An 18,815-nucleotide genomic window follows, 5' to 3' on the forward strand; every position below is an offset into this window, starting at 1 on the left:
CAGTTCTATTATGGGAAACTACCTTAAAGAATAAAGTTACACGATAAAATTTGAGGTGTTAGCAGTAGGCTTGAATAGAGAATCTATGTAAAGTGCTTAGAATAGTAGCTGTAAATAACAGAAACAGAAGAAATGTCAATTTTCTTCTATTTCCTCACATTACGTATAGGTGAAAGAGATTTTGGAGGTACACAGAGCCTTCCTGCACTTCAAAATATACTTTATCTGCTAATAATCTTAAATCTTTTTTGAAACAAGGCCAAAGTATAAATTTGTAACACTCTATACTCCCAAATCCACTTAATAGTAATTAATTTGGTCTCTTCCTAAAATCCGCTGTTGGTCTGGTCAACACTTGAGGTCAGTGTATCTAGAATCAGGATTTCCCACAGAGCCTCACTGGTCTGAGAGGTGTCCTGGCCTTGGCCACAATCCCCAGGTTGCTTTGCACATTAAGTTTTTCCCATGGAAGAATGCGAGCCACACTTAAGGGCCTAGGCTTTGCTTTGTAGTTAAGAAGACATCCTGAGGTTTTAGGGAGAAAAAGTCCTCCACTTTCACAACTTTAAAGATTTGTTCAGCAGCAGATGCTAACTAAACTTTGGATTACATTTTAAAATACCCACCAGTGATTAAAATAAACATATATTTCTTTTCTTTTCTTTTTTGAGACAAGAGTTTCTCTCTTGTCACCCAGGCTGGAGTGCAATGGTGCGATCTCAGCTCACTGCAACCTTCAATTCCCGGGTTCAAGTGATTCTCCTGCTTCAGCCTCCCGAGTAGCTGGGATCACAGGCATGCACCACCATGCCCGGCTAATTTTTGAATTATTAGTAAAGGTGGGGTTTCACCATGTTGGCCAGGCTTGTCTCAAACTCCTGACGTCAGGTGATCTGTCCACCTATGAGTACATATTTCTTAAGGGAGATTCTATATAATGGAAGCAATTCAGTGTCCCACTAAAGGAAGCACTGCTTGGCATGTTTTTAAAATGTCATGAGATCAGCTGATTTTATACATGACTTGCCGAATACAACCTCTGGAAAGCAGAGCCACCATACAGTCTTTTCCCTCTAACATTTTTATACTTACCACTGCTGCTTCTCTAATGCACCTAATTCTGCCACGCATTATTTTCCTGAAGAATAGTATCAGGGATAGGAGTCATATTTTCAAGTCATAAAAATTATGGCAGTCTCATTTCATTTAAGACACCTTAATTTTTCTCAGGTCATAAATGAGTGAACATCTCTTATGAGCAGAACTAAGAAAAAAATATCTTGGATTCCTTTTTGAGAAATATGTTCAAAACAAACCAGATAAGAACCATGGATAGGAAAATCCTTTCTAGCTGCTACAGAACAGAACCCTTCATTCAAAGACAAAGTAACTTATTAAGAACTCAAAAAATCAGCCAAACATGGAGAAGAAAGGCTATAAAGTAGGCTAGGAATGGCAAGCTGTATTTTTTTTCTCTAGATTTAGCAATAGTGAAACCTTTCTGTAAATCTTACGAAGAAGAGAAAGTTGAGATATGATCATTATGTTTCTTATTCTGTTCATTTATAACCTATGCATTATTGATTGCTTATTGTGGACCAGGTACTGTGTAGAGTCCAGAAAGTACAAAAATCAGTAAGGTACAGATGCTTCCTCTAACAACTGATACATGGAAGAAGGTAACATTTGTTGTATACAGCCCCAGAGGCAGAGACCAGGAGCAATGGCTGGAAGTTACATTATAAAGACATTCTAAGAAACCGTTCCAAACTAGAGCAGCCTGCATCTTATATGTCATCAAAGGCAGTGTTCAAACAGAAACTGGATGTCCTAATTGGGAGTACTTCTTGGGTAATTTCATGTCAGTGACTTCCCGTTTTCACTATACAACAGAGAAGAAAACTCTAGGTATTTTTTAAATGTTCAAGTGAGATAATGCTATTTTTGAAGACTAAGAGCCAGTCATATCAATTCTGAAAATATCTTAAATGCTTATGGGCTGCTTTTTCTTTCCTTCAATTGTTCAATTTTTAAATTCTCTATATTAGGCTTTGAGTTTCTCAGGAATTGAATTCATGCTGTATACTATTTTCCTTCTAACAGCAAGAGCCTAGCTTTGTATAACATCTGCTAGTCAGGCTGTAACATTTTTACTGAAATATATTAATTGGTTTTACTTCAGCATAATATTTTGAGCACGGCTATAGAACAAATATTAACTAACTGAAATGTTTCTTTCTCAATATGCTGAGATCAATAATACTTTAATGAAAAGGTGAATAATAGTTGCCATGTTTCTCGTAAGACAAACTGAAAATAACCTCCAAGTGCAGGTAAATATATAATCTAACAAAGCTTGAAAAGGATTTTTTTTTAATTTTAAAAGACTAGCAAAAATAAGGATTAGGGGCTTTGGCTCGCAAATAAAACATTTTTATGGTCACACTAATCTAAAAAAAACATAGTGTGGTGTTTGTCTTAATGAATGTAACTACACTGCATATAGCATGGTAAGAACATTATTTATAATTCAGGTAATTTTCTAAACTCCTCTTGGTCCCAGGAGAAGCCTTTCTGGTGATTCTTCCTCACTGACCTCTCTCCTAAGGTTTGTGTTATCTTCAGACGTATCAGTAATACACGTTATTCATTTAACAGTTTTATTTGCTCATCATGTGTCCAATTTCCTCTACTGCCTTTATAGCAGTTCACCTTGGTGTGTCTTAGATTACAAGCTCCCAGTAACAGTCTGGTAGAAAAGAGCAGAGTGATGGATGGCTGTTCAATATATACTTCTGGATGATGACTATGTTAATTGTCAAATAAAATGATCCATTATTTTAAATTGCTTACTCTCTAATACAAAATGATGATTTATATATGTAGCACCATGTGAAAGCACTGCACAGTGACTTGTTTAAAATTCCTTAAGCAGAAATGGCATGCCAGTCTAAAAGGCATAAAAGCAAGGGCATTTATAAAAACCAAACATCAGGAACCCTGGAGCAAGGGCAATACCTAAGAGTTTGTTACTATGTAGGTGAATGCAAGTGTGTTACTGTACTTAGAGTGACACAGTAAAGTCACATGAGTTCTACCCTCTTCACAGACCAAAGCAGAGTAAATGAAGAAAATGGAGGTGTGTCAGTATGAGATACCTTTCCTAGATAAACAAGAATGAGAGTGATGTCTACTGCACCACAACACCAGGTATCAAGGAACAAATACTTCAGCGTTCACTGGGAGCAAAGCAAAGTGGCAGGTGGTATGAGGCTGGCAAGGAAGACCCACGTGATTGATCCTGATTATATTAGGCAGGCTGCTTAACCTCCCTGGGCCTTAGTTTTCATCAAATGCAGATTATATTCTTGTAACGTGACTGTGAAGAAGAAGAGGGCAATTGTGTAAAGCCTCTTGCCAAATTCAGGCTCACAGCAGTAGCTGTACCTGGTAGAGTGATGAGGACCAGTCTGGTGACAGCATCAGCTACAAAGACAGTCGTGCCCTCGGAGAGCTTACGACAGGACATCAGATATACCACACATGTGTGTGCCCATCCACATTCACACGGAGCCTTGCCAGGCTGTCTTTGCTACTGACTGTATTTGTGGCATCTGATCCCTTCTCAGCATGCAGCCTAGACATCAACTAATTAAAATTTTCACAAAAGATGACATTTAGCTGCTGGGGGGTACAGTTGTGAAGATGCAAGTGATAGTTAACAGCTATCCAAGTCTTCTTATGAGTCAAGCACTCTTCTACATATTTCATGTGTATGATCTCATTCAATCCTTTCAGCAACTCTATGATGTGGGTACTATCATTAGCCCTGCTTTTCAGATGAGAAGACACGGCATGTTCATATGAAAGATTTAGGTGGCAATTTCTCACTGGAATGCAGAGTTACAGGCAGTTTTAACCATCTGTCAAGTTAGTCATATGGGTGTTATTGGTATAAACTCAGAAGAGAAAGAGAAAATATGTTGTATGACTGAGAATGCTTCATAGAGAAGGAAATAATTATAGCTGAAGAATGGGTAGGATCTGCCCAGACAGAGAAGACAAAGGTATTACCAGTTAAGGAAAGAATGTGAACAAGGCTACAGAAGTACAACAAGTAATGCGGAAAAACATTTGGACAGGAGTGGAGAGATCTTGCCAGAAAATAAAACAAAATAAAATAAAACAAAAAACAGCTGAGAGAGGGCTTGCACCTGTGACCTCAGCCACTTAGGAGACTGAGCTGGGAGGATGGCTTGAGCCCAGGAGTTTGAGGCTGCAGTGAGCTCACTGTACTTCAGCCTAAGGGTAAGACCTTGTCTCAAAAAAAAAAAAAAAAGAAGAAGAAGAAGAAGAACAAAGGAAGGAAGGGAAGAAAGGGGAGGAAAGGAAGGAGGCAAAGAAGGAAGGGAGGGAAGGAGGGAGGAAAAATAAAATGCTGGAAAGTCAGATTAGCACCTGTGTGGGAAGGGGCTGGAATCTGAAAGTATTTGCCTGGGTTTCATGTACATTGCCATTCCTAAGTCAGCTTTTAGTTCATTACGTGCACAGGTGATCATCTACAATGGGGGAAGTTAAGGGCCTAAAGGCCTCTAAGAGCAAAAACCTCTCCATCACCTTTTGACAAGGTACCCCAAATTCCAAACTGAATATTTGTCTATATTTGGCATAAGATTGGCTAGCTACAATATAAGTAGTAGCTCCCAAACTCTAGTGGACATCAGAAACAACTAGAAAGCTGGTTAAAACACAGATTGCTGGGTCCCACCTCCCAGTTTCTGACTCAGTTGGTGTGGGGTGAGGCCCAAGAATCTGTATTTCCAGCAAATCCCTAGGTGATGCTTAATGCTGCTGGTCCAGGGGCCACATTTTGAGAACTACTGACCTAAAAGGATAAAATCCAGAACAAGTAAATTCTAACAGAGGAGAGAAAAATTTTATATGAGATTATTTTAAATAATAACTCACAAAGGGACCCCTAAGTGAAGGGGAAGAGGCTAGGCATGTGGAGATGCTGTAACAAACATTCTTCAGCCATAAAAGGGTACATGTGAAAAGGCTTGAATATCTCTTCTCCAAAATGCCTGGGAACAAAAGTATTTGGATTTTATCAGATTTTGGAATACTTGCATACATACAATGAGATATCTTGGATATACGATCCAAGTCGAAACACGAAATTAATTCTTGTTTTGTGTATATCTTACACCTGGAGGTAATTTTATATAACATTTTAAATAATGTTAGGCATGAAACAACGTTTTAACTGTGATCTGTCACATGAGGTCACGTGTGAAATTTTCCAATGTGGTTTCATATCAGCACTCAAAAAGTTTGAGATTTTGGAGCTTTCTGAATTTCAGATTTTCAGATTAAAGACGCTCAACTTGTACCAACTTAAAATGTTAGCTCTGGTATGGTCAAGACAGCTCTCTCAATGCTTAACATTACCAGTGGCCACTCTTGAGCACTGCTTTGGACAAGTTATTACAGAAACTATGCCAGACTCAGTAGCAGTTGTCAAGTAGCTAAGATACTTAATTTTTATTTGTACTGGTCCCATCAATACACTTAAATATTGAGAAGATTCACAAAAAAAGTAAATGTGGCATTATTCTTCTTTATTGTGTTTGGGGTCAGGGGGAAATATTTAAAATAGCACTTACAATTAAAACAAATGTAGAGAATTTATTAATAAAAAGTTAGCAACCGAACTGCATAGAAAAGAAGAAGGGTCTCCCTCCTGTGAGCTAGTAAAGTGGTAACATTTAGCCTTCCATAAATCACTAAACAATATCATATTGATTAACTCAGCATAATAAGAGCTTTTTATTTTTAGTTCTTGGTTCTCTATCAATTTCAAGATTTTATTTCCTATTTCACACAGATATTTTCCCCTTTAAAGTTATTGATAGTTCCTGTTATTATAATCTGTTTAACATGCTTATCTTCTCTCCTTATCTATAAATATTTATGTTGCGGAATAATTTTGAAACTTCAATTTATCTTGCTTCTAACATTTCTAAAGCAGTGAAATTTGGTAGGATGCTTTTCCTTTTAAAACAAGGGTACTGGTGTCTTACAAAAGCCAAGACAGATGAAGAAATGGCCTTAAATATTACCTCTTAAGGATTCTGCTTCCTTTTGATTCTCTTGAGAAAATAAAAAGGAATTGCATTTCTTTCATATCTCATACTTAAATGTGGTTTCCTAATACCATATGAATATCAACAGATTTCAGGTTAACACAAATGCTGTCAGGTTTCCATCTCTTCCAGACAGCAAAAAAATACCATGTACAGACATATCTTTTTGAATGTATCATCAAATATATTGCAAGAGTAAAATTAAGCTGCTGTGATTAATTTTGTTGTTGTTATTTGTTGAGATGGAGTCTTGCTCTGATGCCAGGCTGGAGTGCAGTGGCGCAACCTCAGCTCACTGCAACCTCCACCTCCTGGGTTCGGTTCCAGTGATTCTCCTGCCTCAGCCTCCTGAGTAGCTGGGATTACAGGCACACACCACCACGTCTGGCTAGTTTTTGTGTTTTTAGTAGAGATGGAGTTTCACCATGTTGACCAAGATGGTCTCAATCTCTTGACCTCATGATCCACCCACCTCAGCCTCCCAAATTGTTGGGATTACAGGTGTGAGCAACTGCGCCTAGCCAATTGTTTTTAAAATTTAACATTCAAGCTGGTGAACTCTGTCGTGTTGGGAGTGTTCTCCTCTGGGCCGGTAGCTGTAAATAGGACATTGCAGTCACAATGTCCTCCTGTACCACTTCCACTCCTCCCTTATATTTCTGCCTAGGCAGTTCAATTTGATCCCAGCTCATCTGGAATTCATCGAAAAGCTACAATAGCAGCTTTGTATAGAATATAAACTACAAATCTTTAGTTTATATTCTTAAGGTTATATATTTTTCTCCTATTACAAACACTTTTTAAAACAGAAATAAATAGTACACTATTAGTAAATCTGCAGATAATGTAAACAAGCTAAACTAAAGTCTTCAACTGCTATGAAAAAGCAAGATGAAAGTAAACATTTAACATTTTAAAGCCACATACTGAGACTGGAAAATTAGTGCTGTGTTATATACTAATAAGTTTATAAAACTCAATTCACTTGGACATCTTTAGAAAGTGACTTAGATTGTCTCAGCTATATGTTTTTAAATTGAATTTTTATGATTATAAAAATGTAATTATATATCAAAACTCTTAAAATGTTACATATTTTCTAATTATAAATATGTAAATATGTGGGTCATGTGGTATTTATATTTTTCAAACTTAGGTAAATTTTACCCAGAAAAAAATAAAGCTGCAAACACATACTGAACTCTAGTAAAAATATACATGATGAAGTATTTAAGCAGAAGCATATTGATGCCTGCAACTTATTTGAAATGTATCAAAATGAATTAATAAACGGAAGGGTAGATAGCTGCATATACATTTGATAAAGCACGTATTTATATTAATGATAGGCACTAGATGGTAGGTATGCAAATATTTACTACAAAACCTTTTTACCTTTTTTCTTTTTTTGAGACAGAGTTTTCCTCTGTCACCAGGCCCCACGCTGGAGTGCAGTGGTGCAATCATGGCTCACTGCAATCTCTGCCTCCTGAGTTCTAGCAATTCTCTTGCCTCAGCCTCCTGAGTAGTTGGGACTACAGGCGTGCACCACCATGCCCAGCTAATTTTTACATTTTTTAGTAGAGATGGGTTTCACCATGTTGGCCGGGATGGTCTCAATCTCTTTACCTCATGATCTGCCTGCCTCAGCCTCCCAAAATGCTGGGATTACAGGCATGAGCCACTGTGCCCGGCTACCTTTTCTTTATGTTTAAAATTTTTCGTGGCCGGGCACGGTGGCTCAAGCCTGTAATTCCAGCACTTTGGGAGGCCGAGGCGGGTAGATCACGAGGTCAAGAGATTGAGACCATCCTAGTCAACATGGTGAAACCCCGTCTCTACTAAAATACAAAAAAAAATTAGCTGGGCATAATGGCGCGTGCCTGTAGTCCCAGCTACTCAGGAGGCTGAGGCAGGAGAATTGCTTGAACCCAGGAGCCAGAAGTTGCGGTGAGCAGAGATCGAGCCACTGCATTCCAGCCTGGGTAACAAGAGCGAAACTCCATCTCAAAAAAAAAAAAAAAAAAAAAAAAAAATCACAATAAAATGTTGGGGGAAAAAGAAATGTAAAGTCATCACAGGAAAATATGAAAAACAAGGTACACTATAAGAAAAATAAAAGCACCATACAGACACAAAATCTATACCTGGAATCATATTATATATAATGTTTTGTAACTTGCTTTCACCTCTTACCATTATATAATTAGCAATTTTCTTGCTTTCTAAATGTTCTTCCAAATGGAAGAGAAATAAATTATATAACTGCAACATAATTTGAAACTTCCAATTCTTCACCATTACACATCTGAGAAGACTCGTATTATTATATCCTTCTTTCTGCGCATCTCTGATTATTTCCTTAGGATAAAGTCCCAGAAGTAAGATTTCTGGCCCAAAGACGTAAACATTTTAAGATTTTGGATACATCTTGCTAAACTCTTCTCCAGAAAGGTTTACCAATTTACATTTCTAATAGCAGTGTATCACAGATTCTAGCTAACCACAGACATGATTTTACATTTCAAATAAAATGCTTTCATAAATAAAATTTACGAAATAAAATGTGAACTTTTTCATATTTATGATATAAAATATGAAATAAAATAAATTTTATTTATGAAAGCATTTAATTTGAGATATAGCCACAATTTCTGCCCAAAAAAAGCAATATTCTTTTTTAAAAAAAATCTAAAGTAAACAATCCTATTACCCGAATCTTGGTTCCTAAATATCATACTCCAAAATCAGGTATATAACTCAGGGCTTCCTGAAAACATGACTGACTCCAGGAATGGGACAGGAACTAGATGAGCCTAGAATATCTTTTTCTGCCTGAAGAAAATCATCAAAAAAATGATGGTGACATATCAAAAGGACACAGGAGCCAGCTGGAAAGAGCTCTTACTTGCTAACTTTGGGATAATTTAAGCATGAAAATGAGTAACACTAATGGATTATAACATTCTGAATTTCAAAGTCTTCAGGTCTACAATCAAACAATAAAGACATGAATGGATAGATGAATAAGGAAGAAAGAAAAAAACAAGAAGGGCAAACTCACTTACGCTAGAACTTTTTACTTTCTGTATAGCAAACCATCATAGTACTATTTAACCCAAACAAGAATCATCAATGGATGCTAAAAACATTAGTGAATGTTTGCTGAGAAGATATTTACCTAGCTTCAAAGTTTCTACCCATAGCTTAATTATTAATTACAAAGGAAAAATAGGTATTTTCTTTTACTGTGGAGAAATTGGGTAAACCTCTTTTAACTAAGGGTTCAAAATTAATATCACCAATAATGAGACTGACATCACAAAATACCCATTAAGACACACCAAAGACACATGGCCTATGCAGTTTCCCTGCCAAAACTACATAAACTCTGACTAGGCTGGAGACTGGGGGAGGAAATCACATAAACCCCAAATGAGGAACATTCTACGAAACAATTGTCCTATACTCTTTCAAAATGTCTGCATCTTAAAAGACAGAAAAGACAGAGAAAATGTTCCAGATTAAGCCAGGCTAAACAGACATGTTGATTACATGCAATATATGATCCTGGATTGGATCCTCGGTTGGAAAAATTACCATCGAAAACTCTCATTGCAAAAGTTGGAAAAATGTGAATATAGACTGTGTAACAAGTTACATTATTGTTATCATTGTTAAATTTTCTGAATTTGTTAATTGTACTGTGGCTGTGTTTGGAAGATGCTAAAGTATCTAGGGATAAAGGTATATGGCATCTGTAATGTACTCTCACGGTTCAGCAAAAATCATACACTATATATGAATACATACAAATCAATAATATAGACAGAGAAAGCATATAATGCTACTAAATGATGAATTAGAGGAAGAATATAGTGTACTAGAGTTCATGGTACTGTTCTTGTAATTTTTCTCTAGGTTAAAAAAATTTTTTTAATAAAGTTATAAAGAGCTAAAGATTTTAAGTAGGCCGGGCACGGTGGCTCATGCCTGTAATCCCAGCACTTTGGGAGGCCGAAGTGGGCGGATCACGACGAGGTCAAGGGATCAAGACCATTCTTGATCCAACTATTCTTGGGATCAACTGGGTGAAACCCCATCTCTACTAAGTATACAAAAAAAATTAGCTGGGTGTGGTGGTGCGCCTGTGGTCCCAGCTACTCAGGAGGCTGAGATGGAAGAATCGCTTGAACCCAGGAGGCAGAGGTTGCAGTGAGCTGAGATTGCACCATTGCACTCCAGCCTGGCGACAGAGCAAGACTCCATCTCAAAAAAAAAAAAAAAAAAGATTTTAAGTAAATACAGTCTTCCTTTTTTGTTTTTAAATAAAGTAATATTACACTCACTAAAACAGAGAAAAGTAATACATACTACACTGGAGGTCTACAAATAAAGTAAAAGTAAATAGTCTTCTTTTGTCCTCTCACATAAACAAAGTTAAAGAGTTTGGTATATATTTTCTCCACATTTCCCTAAGTTCATAAAACATATATTTAGTCTAATATTAAGTTGCTCTTAAAGAGTCACATGAAATGAGTTGCAAATGTTTTATTAAACGTTCCATTGCTCCTAAAACTCATTGGCAAAAAACAACCAACTGACATGGAACTGGATATATAAATTTGGAAAAAATTCAGGGCTTACTGCCTTTATCTTACCACTCAGAAAACACCTAGCTAGAAGCCACACACATTTCATAAAGCAGAACAATTATTTACATAAGAAATGTATATTTCCTTGCTAGTAACTGCCAACCCTTGCCATAACTCTTTACATCTTAAATCCATGCTGATCCAGTACAAATGGGGGTGCTTTGCCATAATTTGCTGTTTCTCTTTATCACTCACAATCACTGACTCAGCCCCAAAGCAGAAGTGGGGGTTTTGTTTTTCCTACTTGCAGGTTTATGAGTTGTGCTCTTGCAGTGTACTGGAATCAACTCAATTTCTGCATTATCTACATTCAGGTTAAATACCTGCAAAAAAGCAAGATCTGCAGTTTCCAATTCCTGCTTTCACTCCAGTACTTTTCCGGGTCACTTTCCGGGCTTTCCCAAGAACAGAAGAAAAGGTATTATGCACGTATGCTTGGGAAGGGGGTATTGGAGTAAATGGGTTACAATTCATATTTTCCTATCAAAATCTGTTTCGTGTCTCATAAAATATTTCTCACATCCAGTAATTGTGTAAGAACAAGTTCCTTATGCTAAAGTTGTGCAATCCAAAACTTTAAAATGTTAGCATATTTATAAATAACTCTGTAAATGGATGGAGCTGGTTTAGTTTTCGCTTCGTACCTGGTCAATTAGAGGTTTCAGAGTTAAAAACTAAAGAGCAGAGGGTTCTGGCCTCCTGTATTTCATTTGCCCCTCCTGAGGCAGCTTAATACATTTCTCAAAGCTCTATTTTCCAATGGATAAAATGGAGACAATAATGCTTCCGATAAAGGACTGCATGAATTGACCAGCTAAAAGGACTAGGTTCAGTCCAAGGTAAGACATGGATTTATTACTGGCTACCATTAAAAATTTTTGTTGATCAAGAAATGGGGGAAAGGGAAAGTAACTTTCTTATACCTACTCTTATTTCCTGCTCTTTCTGGATGGGCTTTAACAGCTCTTATTTCTTAATGCCTTCCAAAAACCCACCAATACTCCAAGGCAGAGATATCTTAGTCCTTCTGACCTGGCTTCAACAACTGGAAACACAGCTAGCTGATGATCACACAATTACACAGCACTGCTGGGAGCAAACCCACAAAGTACTACCATTTGGGTTTCCTTCTCTAATCAATTGCCACGAATCACTGGCAGCAGTTAACGAAAAAAATGAAATCATCCAGGGAGATTAAAGAATATTTATGGGAAAGTTCACTTGAAAAGATACTGAACAATAATTAGCCAAAAACAGGATGTAAACAGAAATGACCAAAACCAGCTCCAGAGGGTCGCTACTGAAGTAATCAATGCTGCTGAGTCCCTGCAGGTCAGCTCTGCAAGTAGTTTTATTCTCAAGGTACCAAACTGAATGTGACAACTATGTTGTATCTCATTCCTGAGAAAGATGAAAGGTCTCAGAGCTCTGAGCTCATCTAGGATGAGCACAAATCCTAGACTCTGAAAGCTAAGACCCTTTTCTGATTTTACCAGGAGAGCAGCTTTCTGTCTGGCTCCTATTAATTCTATAAAATACGAAGCCCACTATTAGCCTTAAGTAGAGGTGAAATCCAAGACACAGGTATTGCATATTTCACTTAAAAAAAATAGTGCTTTTTATCTTTTAAAACACAACTGCTGATGACCAGAAGTTCAAGCAGAGAAAATGGAATGGGTACGAAAACTTTACACATTACTCTTTACCGACCCCTCTCGTTGCCCAAGAGAAAAGCTTGAACCCTAGGAAGGTCTGAAATCTCACCTCTGCCTCCAGCAGAGCTCAGAGAACATTTGGTCTTTCATGCCCTGGAAAGAAATCCTCTTACTTCAGCTGACCCCTTGTAGAACTCACCCATAAAGCACACGCTGCAATAATTTCTATTTATGGGGCTCCCAGAATGGAAATTGGGAAACGGCCTCGTGGATCAGCCCCAAAGGCCTTGCTTGGTCCCTTGCAGCCCTGTGATCCTCTAACTCGAGGTTGAAAACGCTTACATAAGTGGTATCGTGACTGTTTCTGTCAGCAGGAAAAGACCTTACCTCTTTCTCTATTTTGAGGAGCTTCTTTACAGCCACCTCCTTGTCCTGTGATATCCATTTGGCTCGATAAACACTCCCGAAACTTCCTCCACCGCAATTCTCAAAAAACTGCAAGTCATCAAATTTAATTTGCACGAAGGAGGCACCGAGAGACGACATCTCATAATGACAAAGTATTATACTTCCACAAAATCTGCAGAAAGAAAGAAAAAGAAAAATTGAATTACAAATCTATTCAGCTAAATCCTTTGAATTCTACTTTAGATAATATATAACAAACGAGTCCGGTGAGACTTCCAGAAAGTCATGGTGACTTAGGAAGAAGAAAAGCAGGAGTATAAACAAATCGAAATGAAAACACTCACCCTGGCAGCCCACGCAAAACTCAACAGCAACCTGCCCAGACTTTGAAACACAGCTGTCCACAGAGAAATGGCTCAGATTTCCCCCAGACAAAACCTGCAGCACTTCCTACACGTCCCGAGGAGCTCTGCGGAAAGGCTACTGTGTCACCAGGTCTCCTATCAGGGAGCCCTGACGGACGGGAAGCATGCTTTCCATGGCAAGCTTGCATCGCTCAGCTGGCATCTGAGGCATGCCACCTCTCCACGCTGCACTCCCTTCACACGAAATATACACAACCTAAGCCAATGAGCATCCTGGCACAAGGACAGCCGCAGGGTTGCAAACGGAACACATACTCAAATGTTTAGACTCCAAAAACAAACTTTCAGCTTAGGGATGACAGAAAAGCTGGCAGTGTTTGCTCCCCGACTGCATACTGTAACAAAACTTAACTGAAGAGTAGAAAAATTTGTCCTTGATTACAATATATTAAGTCATCCAAAGAATACTGCCAAGGACGTTAAAAAATATTATGCTTGTTTCCAGAGAAACGTATTACCCCTCCCAGAGATTATTACAGTGATCTTTCCTAGGGTCTAAGGAGTTTTACTATTCTCCAGGTAAGTGGCCATTCTTAACACCCTATGCCAAACCACAGATTAGCAAGACTCACAAACACAAAAACTGGATGAAAATTGGGCTAAAATTTTGAACCTCCACAAAAAGTTTAAAAATGGTGGATAAAAAAAGTTTGCACACATATTCTTGCAAAAAGTGTAAACCAGAACCTTATAATGAGGGACTAAAAAGACAAATCTATATTTCTAGGACATTCTACAAAATTATCTGGCCTAGGCTCCTCATAATTGTGAATGTCATAAACTTTTGTTTGTTTGTTTGTTTGTTTTAAAGCAGAGAAACTTCTAGCATCAGGAAAACTTAAAGGACCACAATGACTAGGTTGAGCATGGTGGCTCACACCTGTAATCCCAGCACTTTGGGAGGCCAAGGCAGGTGAATCATTTGAAGTCAGGAGTTCGAGACTGGCCTGGCCAACATGGTGAAACCCTGTCTCTACTAAAAATACAAAAATTAGCTGGGTGTGGTGGTGGGCACCTGTAATTCCAGCTACTTGGGAAGCTGAGACAAGAGAATTGCCTGGACCCAGGAGGTAGAGGTTGCAGTGAGCTAAGATAGCACTGCTGTACTCCAGCATGGGTGACAGAGTGAGACTCCAGCTCAAAAAAAAAAAAAAAAAAAAAAAAAGAAAGAAAAAGAAAAGAAACATGATGACTAAATGTAATTTATGATCACTGGATTCTGGGTTAAAAAAAACTATAGAAAATATTATTGATATATCAGGGAAATCTGCATATTTAACCATACATTAGATGATATTATTTTATCCATGGTAAATAATGGTATTTTTGTTTTATAGAAGGATGTCCTCAGATGTATTGCTTGGGAAATGCATTTTAAAGTGTGATGTCTATAATTTACTTTAAAATGGTTCAGTCCTCATCCCTGTCCCTGTCCGCCAAAACACACACCAAATAAAAAAAACAAAAACGCATGGATATATATATAGAGAGAAAGCAAGCAAGTATGGCAAAATGTTAAGAAGTGGCACGTCTAGGTGACAGGTATCTGGGCATTTTACTACTCTTTCCATTGTTCTGTGAGTTTTTTAAAAAATAAAAAGGTAGAAGAGGTTGGTTTGTGTCCATATAAACCGGCAACGTTTCTCCATAAACAGCTTGGGGCTTTGTTGAGTGATGTGCGCAGGCAGCTCAGAGATCTTAGCGTGCAGCTGGCTAGCCACCCCATTTCAGGAAAATCAGGTCACTGAGGAATGCCGATTTCTCTCATGAAGTCAAACACTGCTCTACTTTGAAGAGAAGGCAAGAAAGAGGAAGGGTTGTTTGTTCATTCTCTAAAGTTTAGAAGATATACTCCACATAAAAATATGAGTGGGGGTAACATTATAGTATCTAAATATAATCTATAAACATATGTGAATCAACAGTTTACCAACTTTTTCTGTAATTCCCATTTAATTAAACACGGAAAAGAACAAAATTTGGATAAAATTTAAGGATGTTGCCAAGGGTAGGTATATAAACATGCAATCTAAAAAGTTGGTTCAACCAAATGTCCAACATCATTTGCAAGATTCCCTCAGCATTAGAGATGCTAGGTTTAAATTTCTGTTAATTTTTTAATGAAAGCATTAAAATGAAATTGAACTACAAAGCTTATCATAAAAGAGAAGTTTCCTGCCTCCCCATACCCCACATCCAAGTCCCACTCTCCATACCCAACTAATTTCAATTCCTTTAGTATTTTCTTCTGGTACTGAACTCTATTTCTCAAAAATGTGCTTATATTCCTATTTCTTGATTTTCCATTTTAGATATTATCTACTAACTTCTGTGGAAGACAAGAGTTTAGTTCTCATATACCATTTTACAAACAAACATGGCATGCATACAAACATGGCACACTTGCCCAAACCTCCCAGCTTCCAACTGTACTGTAACACTTGGTTAAGTCAACAGTGTTCACAGTAATCTGACAAAGTAAATATTATTCCCAGCAGTGCCATCTAGAATTCAACAATTACATCTCCTTCCTTGGATAACTTTTTGATTCTGTTAGTTTCCCTGTGTTGTTGTTGTTTGCTTAGCTTGTTATACTCCTAACACATTCACCTCATTAAACTCTCCTAGGAGCTGCAAAACTCCTCTCAATAAAATTAAAACAAGTAATTTCCCTCCTTTTTTCACATTGGTTTTTTTTTTTTAGGGACGTCCCTTCTAGGCCCTTCATCCTGATTCAATCTGGCTGGAATGGTTACTCTCTAGGCCTGACTTGGACTGGGACTTCTGTTGGCTACCATCCTAAGAATTTCCTTCACCTTTTTGCTCTGTGAGAACCTTGTCTTTGGATTTCCTGTCTTCCCTTTCTTGGTTTATTCTCTTGTTTCAACAAGACATATCTCCCATTAGCTACCTGAATAGATCGCACAGAATATAATTTTTTGAGAATCTGTATAGCCTAAAATGCCTGACTGGTACCTGGTTGGGTATACAGTTCTAGGTAGGAAACAATTTCCCATATGATTTCGAAAGTATTACTTCATTTTTTCCCTAGTTTCTAATGTGGCTACCAAGCAGTCTGATGTTACTGATTATTAACCACTTTTATATTATTTGTTCCTCTCCAAAAGCTTTTAGGATCCTCTATTTATGCCAGAAATCCTGAATTTTAATAGGATATGTTTAGGAATGAGTCTTTTTCATTCATTGGTAGAACACTCAGTGAACTCTTTCAATCTGTAACTCATGTATTCTAATTCCAGGAAAGTTTCTTGCGTATTTATTTACCACTTACAGCCACTTTGACTTCACGTCATCTCATTTCCCATACTACATGAGGAACTGTCTACAGTTCCCAAAACACACTGACCTCTCACATCACACTTCTGCACAGGCTAGTGTCTCTGCTCCAAATACTTTTGTTTTCCCAGCAAATTCCTATCCCTGACCACCTCTTTGAGTCTCAGGAGCAGAGTTAAATTCTCCCTCTTCTGTACCACAGCACCTTTCTTTACCCATTTATCTTTCCCACTTAATTCCCACCAGACTCTAAATTCCCTAAAGTCAAACTCAGTTCTGTTTACATCTGGATCCTCAGCACCACTACACAGCCAGGTACACAGTGATGCAGCTTTTCCATTAAAAAAAAATTTGTTGATTAAGTGAGTAGTTTCTGGTTATTATTCGATTATACCTTTTGCAGCTGGAGAGATTTCAAGCAAGTTATGTAAAACATAAGGTATATAATTTTTACAAGTGCCCTAGGGGGTTCTGAACCAAATTCTGATCTGGAAACTTCTGCCTAGGCTTCTTGGGAGACTGAGGAGAGTGTATTTGAGACCTCCAGTACTCAGTCCCTCTGAATCCTGGCGTTAGGGAAGAAGGAGGAGTAGAGAAATCCTTTCCAAAACAAAGGCAGAGGTCTGAAGCAGGATGAGATCAATATGAATCCATCTAAGTCCTATGCTATAGAACAAGCCCAGGGAATAAGGATGAACTGAGGTAGGATCAGTCACATCTGACACTGACCTAAGGGTGCCAGAAGAAGGCTGAACTTTGAGATGCAGTCTTCTCCAGGATTTCACCCCTTGACAGGAGGCAACTAGTCAGGTTCGTCTCAGAATCACTGCTACTTTGCAATACACCCTGCCATAGGGGAACTGGCTATTTGTGAATGAAACTATACAATTACTTGTTTTATTGAAACCATAAAAAATTAAGTTCCATCTGAATACTGAAGAACCTAGTAATCTAGTATGTATGAGTACAGGTTTAACTCTAGTGAGCCTGGCAAAGTATCATGGATGTAGCTGAAAAATCTGGTTGAGATTTCCACTCCCATCTACATGGAAGTTAGACCATATATATAGTTTTTGTCTCCCTTGAGTTTTCTCTCTTTTAAGAATCGTTTTTCTAAGGGGATCAATTTATGACCAGAAGAATGAAAAATCTGAGTTGCTAATTATTTATACTTCGAGCCTGTTGGGGAAGACTACTACTTGACAAAATTATGTTCTAATTTTTCAAATGTATTTTCCACTGAATATGCCAGAATTTAATAAAAAGTCATCTATATATATTTATTTACATAGTATATCAAATCAAATCCAACGTTTTCATCTCACTGTATTAAAAGAATTGCTTTGGCCAGGTGTGGTGGCTCACGCCTGCAATCCCAGCACTTTGGGAGGCCAAGGTGGGTGGATCAATCTTGAGGTCAGGAGTTCAAGACCAGCCTGGCCAACATGGCAAAACCCCGTTTCTACTAAAAATGCAAAAATTAGCCAGGCATGGTGGCATGTGCCTATAATCCTACCTACTCAGGAGGTTGAGACAGGAGAATCACTTGAACCCAGGAGGCCTCTGCACTCCAGCCTGAGCAACACAGCAAGGCTCTGTCTCAGAATTGAAAAAGGAATTGCTTTTACACAGAAAAAGGGCAATTTTTGTCCATGCAACAATGCTCAGTCCTAATTTTGTAGCATTCTCACTGTTGTTTCATAAACTCTCAAAGCTGTTTTAAAAAGTATCTACCACACAACACTGAAGGGTAAGTTAGAGCAGAAATGTCACAAAAACCAAAGCATAATAAGGCATCACAACCCTGTAAATGTTGAAAATCAATAATTTGGTGGTTGAATCCAATCATTTCACTACTTGAGTAAAATGTCAAACATTTAAAAAAATTTTCCTTCAATTAAAATTCAAAAAACGATTAACCAAATTGCTGAAAGCATATATAGCAACATCAGCTAATTATCAAAAGTGGAACCATATGAAGATAGGAAATCTTAAAGAATTATTTTACTTTTAAAGTTTTCAATCTTCTGGTCCAAAAAAATAGACTTAAGTTTCTTATTCACAGATCTGCTATTTTGCTTCTTGATTTTTCAGATCTGTGTTGACCTCAAATAAGTCAGTTGTCTTTTCACTGTTACTTTTGCCCCAAATTAAAAACAAAATGACCCCACTGCAGTTCTAACATCAAAAAGCAAGGTTTTAGAATTAGATTGATATGAGTTTGAACCC

At 37.7% G+C, this 18,815-nt stretch overlaps 1 protein-coding gene across 4 annotated transcripts in view; it reads right to left on the reverse strand.

The window, feature by feature from the left end:
* Nucleotides 1-18,815, reverse strand: part of MAP3K20 (mitogen-activated protein kinase kinase kinase 20) — a 197,048-nt gene that overhangs the window by 169,112 nt on the left and 9,121 nt on the right. For 3 of the 4 annotated variants that reach the window (XM_039469825.2, XM_074399461.1, XM_039469826.2), the window contains exon 2: nucleotides 12,844-13,036. In XM_039469825.2, the coding sequence (XP_039325759.1) occupies nucleotides 12,844-13,002 (159 nt within the window). In that variant the 5' untranslated portion in view covers nucleotides 13,003-13,036. Of the gene's footprint in view, nucleotides 1-12,843; nucleotides 13,037-13,208; nucleotides 14,173-18,815 lie in introns of those variants that run through there. The other variant, XM_003921859.4, reaches the window with a different exon arrangement.

The sequence above is a fragment of the Saimiri boliviensis genome, chromosome 5 (assembly GCF_048565385.1).
Source record: "Saimiri boliviensis isolate mSaiBol1 chromosome 5, mSaiBol1.pri, whole genome shotgun sequence".
In the NCBI taxonomy this organism is placed as follows: Eukaryota; Metazoa; Chordata; class Mammalia; order Primates; family Cebidae; genus Saimiri; species Saimiri boliviensis.